Consider the following 8,025-nt stretch of genomic DNA (forward strand, 5'->3'; position numbering starts at 1 on the left):
TCTGGTCAGTTTTCAAAAGAAGACATCCAAAATGAACTCTACCAGAGAAGAAAAACAACAACAACAACGACGAAAAAAAAGACAGACAGACCTTTCGCGAACATCAAAGGAGGTTTGTGTTTGAACAAAAAGGAAGAAGAATTGTTCTTCATGAAGACAATTAGGGTTAATTACCCAGCGATGTCAGATCCTTGTAACCAAGCACGACCAGTAATTAAACCTCAGGTACACATTAACTTACTTTTGTTAGACCATTAATCAGTGTTTACCTTCAGACCACTCTGCCTTTGTAATTAATAATCAGCTTCAGCAATGAGTAATCACTAAAGAGAAGGTACAGCTTGGGGGGGGTGGAGGTGTCTGTGTGTGTGTGTGTGTCTATGTGTGTGTGTGTGTGTGTGTGTGTGTGTGTGTGTGTGTGTGTGTGTGCGTGTGTGTGTGTGTGCGCGTGCGTGCGTGTGTGTGTGTGTGTGTGTGTGTGTATGTGCGTGTGAGAGAAAGAGAGAGAGAGAAAGCATATGGACATATACTAGATTCTTCTAGAAGCAGCAGTTAAAACCCACTGGCACACATATAAAACAATAATGATGGAAACAAGACATACAACCTCCACACACACAACTAGACTGATGGAGCTGGACAGCGACCAGAGACAGACACACACGCACACACACACACACACACACACACACACACACACACACACACACGCTAATCCACAGCAGCCACCCACACAAGGGGGGGGGGATTCACATTGTCACTGTGTGGCTATGCTGCCTGTAAGCCAGATTCCTGTAGTAGGCCTATAGCCTAGCCTAGCCTCGCCCCCCGGTCCTGTGCCAGCACCATTGCTTCTCCTCTCCTCTCCTGTCCTGGCTATCTGCTTTATGGCTGCAGCCCCGGGTAGGCCCCGGCTCCACCCCCCCCCCCCCTCCCCCCTCCATCCCTCCTATCCCCCCTCCCCACCAGCCCAACACACAGGGAGGCTTTCCAGCTGAAGATTGGTTCCACTTTATCTGCATATTTAGGCAGTGTTCAGCGTGCTCCTAACTGATAAAATTCTGCCAGTCTGACAGAGCGCTGCCAACGCTGGAGCACTGACCTTCTAGGGAAAGATTCCTTTTGAAAGAGGGAATGAAAAAAGGGAAGGGAGGGAGGGAGGGAGGGAGGGAGGGAGGGGTGGGGAGCTGGGGAGGAAAACAGGAAAAAAAAGGAGACGAGAGGGAGAGGGAGAGGGAGAGGAGCAAGCCAGGCCAGCTGGGGAACGGGTCCAGGTTTTTATCACGTTAAAAACAATAAACAGAGATGTTAGCGGACACCCTCCCTCCCCCCACCACCCACCACTCCCCCACACGCCTCACCCCCCCCCCCCCCCCCCACACACACACACACCTCCCCCCACAGCCCCGTCAGTGTGCCATGCTGGTACCAGTGTAGCTTCACAGATGATTAAGAGCAACAGACAGCACTGTCTCCACCTCTCCACGTCCGCCCGCCAAGAACCAGCCAGCATGAACAACACCTCCATTACACCCTGCACCACACAGGGAGGGAGGGAGGGGGGGGAGGGCGGGCGGGAGGGAGGGAAATACAAAGTGAAAGACAGAGAGAGAGAGTGAGAGAAACACACAGAGAGAGAGAGAGGGATGGAAAGAGGGGGAAAGAGAAAAAGAGAGAAAGAGACAGAGACTCGTCCTTCAACCGGATCCCACCGCTGGCTGCCTCCACACAGCCTGACCGCTCTCTGTCGTTCACAGCGGCCATCTCACAGGCAGCCAATAGGAAGCCTTCGTCTGCCTTCAGACATCTTTGTGTGTGTTTGATCAGGCTCCATTCTCCATGTCGATCCAGTCGCCTGAGGCTTCAGACTACTAGACTGAGGCGGTAGCTCCCAGTGTGGTGTGTTTGTGTGTGTGTGTGTGTGTGTGTGTGAGTGTGTGTGTGTGTGTGTGTGACAACGATGCGTAGCTGTTTTCTCTTGATGAAACACTTGGTGGTAACCCATCATCCCACCCACACCAGTGCTGACCCTTGGCATAGTCTCTCTCTCTCTCTCTCACACACACACACACACACACACACACACACAAACACTGCCCGAGTGCTGAATCATTTAATCTGTAGGTTGTGTGTGTGCGTGTGTGCATCGTTACTGAGCATTCCCCCTCAGAGCAAGAGAGATGCCGGGGGGTGGGGGGGGGTTTGCGGCGCTTTGACACCCTTCCCTCCGACCCCGCGACCTCCGGGGCTCCGGGAGGCGACTCCCGCTACAATGGCGGAGCCTCTGTCCTGCCCGGCCCGCGAGAGGACACAAAGACCACCGCCGTCAACCTCTGACATGAGGCGCCACACACACCAACCTCTGACATGAGGCGCCACACACACCAACCTCTGACATGAGGCGCCACACACACCAAAAGACCCCCTTCTCTCTGAGCCTCTGTGCGCTGAGCCGGGGCCCGCCGCCGCGGCCCCAACGACGCCGGGGTCTCTCTCTCTCCCCTCATTATCTCCCACAACAGATTCATTAAAACACAAAAGGTTGATCAGGAGGCAGCACATCACAGGGGAAGCGAGGAGGACCCCCTGATTAGGTTTTCCCCCCTGATTTTCTTTTTTCTTTTCTTCTTTTTCGGACTGTTTCCCAGGGTGCAGAGTTAATATCCAAGCGGCGGCGGCGGCGGAGTGTGTGTGACAGGCCGAATAAACCGGAGACGAACCCGACGGAGCGATGGTCGGTGCCGCCCGGGAACAATGGCGCTCGATGATGAGGCGGGGATGCACGAGTTACGGAGAACACAGACGACTCTGTTTCAGACTCGCTTGACGACCGACACGCCTTGTTTGCGATATATTAATAATATATTAACTTTAAAACATATATTCGTTTTATTATAGTATGCCATTTAGCTGACGGTTTGTCTGAGGCGACTTACGTGGCATACGTTGTTCAGTATGTATGGTCCCAGACAGAATCGAACCCGCAACCTAAGCGTTGTTAGTGCAATGCTCTATCAATTGAGCTACAGAAGACTAGTACACAGTTTATGTTTGTTTATGTTATGGCAGTTTAGATATTAGCTGGTTCAGATATAAGGCGGTTATATATAAGGCAGTTTAGATATTAGGTAGATTACACATAAAGTAGTTTAGATAAACGGCAGTTTAGATATTAGGTAGTTTAGATAAAAGGCAGTTTTAGATGTTAGGTAGTTTAGTTATAAGGAAGTTTAGATATTAGGCAGTTTAGATATTAGGTAGTTTAGATATTAGGTAGTTTAGTTATAAGGAAGTTTAGATATTAGGTAGTTTAATTATAAGGAAGTTTAGATATTAAGTAGTTTAGATATTAGGTAGTTTAATTATAAGGAAGTTTAGATATTAAGTAGTTTAGATATTAGGTAGTTTAATTATAAGGAAGTTTAGATATTAAGTAGTTTAGATATTAGGAAGTTTAATTATAAGGAAGTTTAGATATTAGGAAGTTTAGATATTAGGTAGATTACAAAGTAGTTTAGATAAACGACAGTTTAGATATTAGGTAGTTTACATATTAGGTAGTTTAGTTATAAGGAAGTTTAGATATTAGGTAGTTTAGATATTAGGTAGTTTAGATATTAGGTAGTTTAGATATTAGGTAGTTTAGTTATAAGGAAGTTTAGATATTAGGTAGTTTAGATATTAGGTAGTTTAGATATTAGGTAGTTTAGTTATAAAGAAGTTTAGATATTAGGTAGTTTAGATATTAGGTAGTTTAGTTATAAAGAAGTTTAGATATTAGGTAGTTTAGCTAATTGGCTACATTAGCCACATTGGAGAGGATCAGAGGAGGCTGGCAGGGGACTCTGGTGGAGGTTAGAAGTCGGAGGCTCACTGGGATGGAGGGAATGGGATGCCACATGGCAGGAGACAGCTACTCATCCCATTCCATGCATTGTAATGAACCCGTCCTCCGATGTCTACCTCCTCCAGCCTCCCCTGGTGAGTATACATGATAGGGTGTGGGTGAAGGTGTTCTTCACATGATGATGGATTGGCATGTGGTCTTCAGGCCACCCACACTGTGAAACAGGTAACATGGTGTTGCTTACCCTGGCTGGTCACATTACATGGAGGGGGATGCAACCAGCAGAGCATGTAGATACAGGTGTGTGTGTGTGTGTGTGTGTGTGTGTGTGTGTGTGTGTGTGTGTGCGAGCGATCACCTATACACTGAACATGATGTCATAGGAGGTGTGAGGAGAGGGAAGTCACAACACACACACACACACACACACACACACACACACCTACAGCTTAGGACCTTAGGATAAGTATTGGATGGTACGCAGACGTACACACACACACTCACACGCACAAACACACATACACACACACGCACGCACACACACATACATACACACACACACACACACACAATCCCCATATCCTGCGTTAAGGAAACATGCTGTGTGTGTGTGTGACATCATCACATCATGAGCCATGGAGAAGACATAGGGGCAGAGAGCAAAACACCACACATTAGAGAGAGAGAGAACTAGAGAGAGAGAACTAGAGAGAGAGAGAGAGAGGGCGGAAGAAAGAGAGAGAGAGAACTAGAGAGAGAGAGAGAGAGAGAGAGAGAGAGAGAGAGAGAGAGAGAGAGAACTAGAGAGAGAGAGAGAGGGCGGTAGAAAGAGAGAGAGAGAACTAGAGAGAGAGAGAGAGAGAGAGATGTAAGGAGTGTATGCTACACGCTACCTGCAGAGACGCGGGGGCAGTCTGGCAGCATGGGTTCCACGGGGGTGTCCAGGGGCTCGGGGCTCGACACCCAGTTACAGCAGTGCTGCAGGGGGGAGAGAGAGGGGGGAGGGGTGAGGGAGAGGGAGGAGGAGGGGAGGGAGGAGGGGAGAGAGAGGGGTGAGGGGGAGGGAGGAGGAGGGGAGAGAGAGGGGTGAGGGGGGGGGGAGGAGGAGGGGGGTGGGAGAGAGGGGAGGAAGGGAGAGAGAGGGGTGAGGGTGAGATAGAGACAGGAACATATTGCTCAGACAGCTCAGAGTTTGTTTGCGGTGCCGGAGACACACCGGGGGGGTGTGTCTGCACCAGCCTGCTGACCCATGACCCCCCCACACACACACACACACAGACGCACGCACACACGCACAGACACACACGCACAGACACACACACACACACACACACACACCGAGCCCCCCGGAGAGAAGACCTCTTCATACCACTCACACTCCCTATCTCTCCCTCTCTCTACGTCTCTGTGAGTCATCCATCCATCCTGTAGTGTGTGTGTGACCTGGTCTGTCCAGGCCTACAGGTGGGAGGAGGCCGCCTGCTCCCTCCACCTCTCTCTTTTTCTCTCTCTCTCTCTCTCTCTCTCTCTCCCTCTCTCCCTCTCTCCCTCTCTCTCTCTCTCTCTCTCTCTCTCTCTCTCTCTCTCTCTCTCTCTGCAGTCGGCCATGTGGGGAGTTGAGGTATGCGTCGGTTTTTCACAGGACGCAGTGTGGAGGAGGGCGAAGGGTGGGGGGACGGTTAGAGAGACAGAGAGAGATGAGGGGGGGAGACAGAGGGATAGAGAGAGAGAGGGTGAAGAGGAGAGGAATGCGCGGAGAAGACGTCCCTGAGATAAGATAAAAGTTCAATAGAAGAAAGCAGCAACGTAAAGCAGATTAGAGCCAGCTGGTGTCCTCCTGAATCTCTGCTTATCAGGCCCTGTTTACTTTACGCTGGGAGGCCGGACAGCCATGACAGTGCTGTGTGTGTGTGTGTGTGTGTGTGTGTGTGTGTGTGTGTGTTGGGGGGTTCTCCCAACAAAGCGGTGCAGCTCGCCCGGTCATCGCCCTCCCCCCCCTCTCCCCTTCTCCCCCACCCGCCCTCCTCCCTCCTCCTCCCCCCCTCTCCCAAGGCCCTGTTACTGCTTGACAGAGAGGAGGGCTGGAGGATGGGCCAATCAGGCGAGGGAGGCGACCCCCACACACCCTCCGCGAACCCCCCCTGCCCCCCCCCTCGCCTGTAGAGACGTGATAGAACCCAGGGTCACATCACACCTCCGCCCGCCTGTCACAGCCCTCCCCCCAGCCCTCCTCACCCTCTCCCTCACCCCCCCCCCCCCCCTCACCCCTGAGCCCTCTGCCACCCAGGGGTCACTATGCCCCCCCCCCCCCCCCGCGCGCATCCGGGACTGTGGCGTCATCTGGACACTACTGTCTATGGGTGTGTGCGTGTGTGTGAGAGAGAGAAATGTGGGATGTGTTTGAGGGAGAGAGAGAGAGAGAGAGGGGGGAAAAAAAAGAGAGAGACCACCTCACACACACACACACCGAACAAACACACACACACACACACAGCACATGCGTACTCAGCCAGATTGAGACATATGCCTCGATACTGAGGCGCCCAACCACCCCCCCCCCCTCACCCCACTCCCTTCCCCTCACCCCCCTCCCCTTCCCGGGCCTCTCTTTGTTTTACTCCCGTTGTTTACCTCAATGGCCGACAGTAACATGTTGATCTAAACGTCCTCCTTCACTGTCACGTCATCGTCACTTACATAATCATCAAGTCATTGTGGCTCCATAATTTACCATGGAAACCATGTAAATGGCAGGCAGGACATTTCTGAGTCACTTTGAAGGGACCTTTCATTCGGGCTCCACATACAGTATCAACCATAGGAACAGAATGGGTAGAACGAACAAAGCCAATTCAAATTCAATTCATAATATTTCATGGAGGGCGTACGCCATCTTTTGATGTCCCGTGTGGAGGTTTTAGCTTACAGCTTTATTAGCAACCAAACGGACCAACTGACGATGGAATGTTCAGTCAAATGATGCTAGCAGTTGTAAAAAAACAACAACAACACCTGATTCATGATAAAACATTAGTTAAACATGAACACATACACTCACCGAATACTTTATTTATTAGGAACACTATACTAATACTGGGTAGAGCCTCCCCGTTTGCACTCAAAACAGCCGCAATTCTTCGTGGCATTGATTGCACATTTCACAAACATTCCTTTGAGATTGTGGTCCACGATGACATGATTGCATCACGTAATTCCTGCTGATTTTTCGGATGTATTTTCAAGCTGGGAATCTCTCGTTTTACCACATCCCAAATATAGCGGATTCAGATCCGGTGACTGGGAAGGCCACTGAAGAACACTGAACTCAAATGTCATGTTCATGAAACCAGTTTGAGATTACTTTTGCTTTGTGACATGGTGCATTATCATGCTGGAAGTAGCCATTAGAAGATGGGTACCTTCAGGCCATGAAGGGATGCACATGGTCAGCAACAATACTCAAATCTCTCTCTCTCTTTCTCCCCCCCCACCCTTTCTCTCCTTCCCCCCTCTCTCCCTGACCCTGTCAATTGAGTGTGCTAGGGGAGCATGGAGGAGGAGAAGAAGTGAGAAGGAGGAGGGAGGGAGGGAGGAAGGGAGAGAGGGAGGGAGGGATGGAGGGAGGGAAGGTAAAGGACGGGGAGTCGGCTGCCATCTTGGTAAACAGGCGTTGCATTGTGTATTTTTAGATCGCCCTAGCGCTTTTGCCCTAGTTGTGCTCTTTGGAGCCCTGGGTTCTTTTGGGGGGAGGAGGGAGGGAGGGAGGGATGGAGAAGGGAGGAGGGAGGGAGGACAGAGGAGAGGAGGAGGAGGAGAGGGGATAGCATCGCTCCTGGACTTACGTACGTCAAGTGTCTCATTGTATCTCGCCTTTAATTCATTCCGTCTGGAAGAAGATGTCAGCTGTGCTGTTGAGCGGAGGGGAGGCCGTTTTCAAAGAACCCTTCCCGGTCCCCCCACCAATAGAGGCGCAGGGGCCGGCTGGCCTGAATAGATTTGTCAAGGCAACCCCAGTGTTGGTGGGTGGGGGGGGGGGGGCGGGCAGGGGGGGGAGCAGCAGTCACATAAAGGCCCAGGCCCCGCTGGATGGGATTACAGACAGGCCGTGCGGACAAAAGGATGATGGCACCGCGGCTGTTTTCTCTAAGACGTATTATGGTGACTTCTTCCAAGCAGGG

The 8,025-nt window shown here is 51.0% G+C and overlaps 1 protein-coding gene across 1 annotated transcript in view; it reads right to left on the reverse strand.

The window, feature by feature from the left end:
* Nucleotides 1–4,740: 4,740 nt before the first annotated feature.
* LOC308175325 (cotranscriptional regulator ARB2A-like) overlaps nt 4,741–8,025 on the reverse strand; it is a gene marked incomplete at both ends in the record, with an annotated part of 8,727 nt that continues 5,442 nt past the window's right edge. The window contains one exon of the mRNA XM_080551007.1: nt 4,741–4,825. Coding sequence (XP_080407133.1) covers nt 4,741–4,825 — 85 coding nt within the window. The remainder of the gene's footprint in view (nt 4,826–8,025) is intronic.

This window comes from Nansenia antarctica, assembly GCF_963989245.1.
Source record: "Nansenia antarctica genome assembly, contig: SCAFFOLD_270, whole genome shotgun sequence".
In the NCBI taxonomy this organism is placed as follows: domain Eukaryota; kingdom Metazoa; phylum Chordata; class Actinopteri; order Argentiniformes; family Microstomatidae; genus Nansenia; species Nansenia antarctica.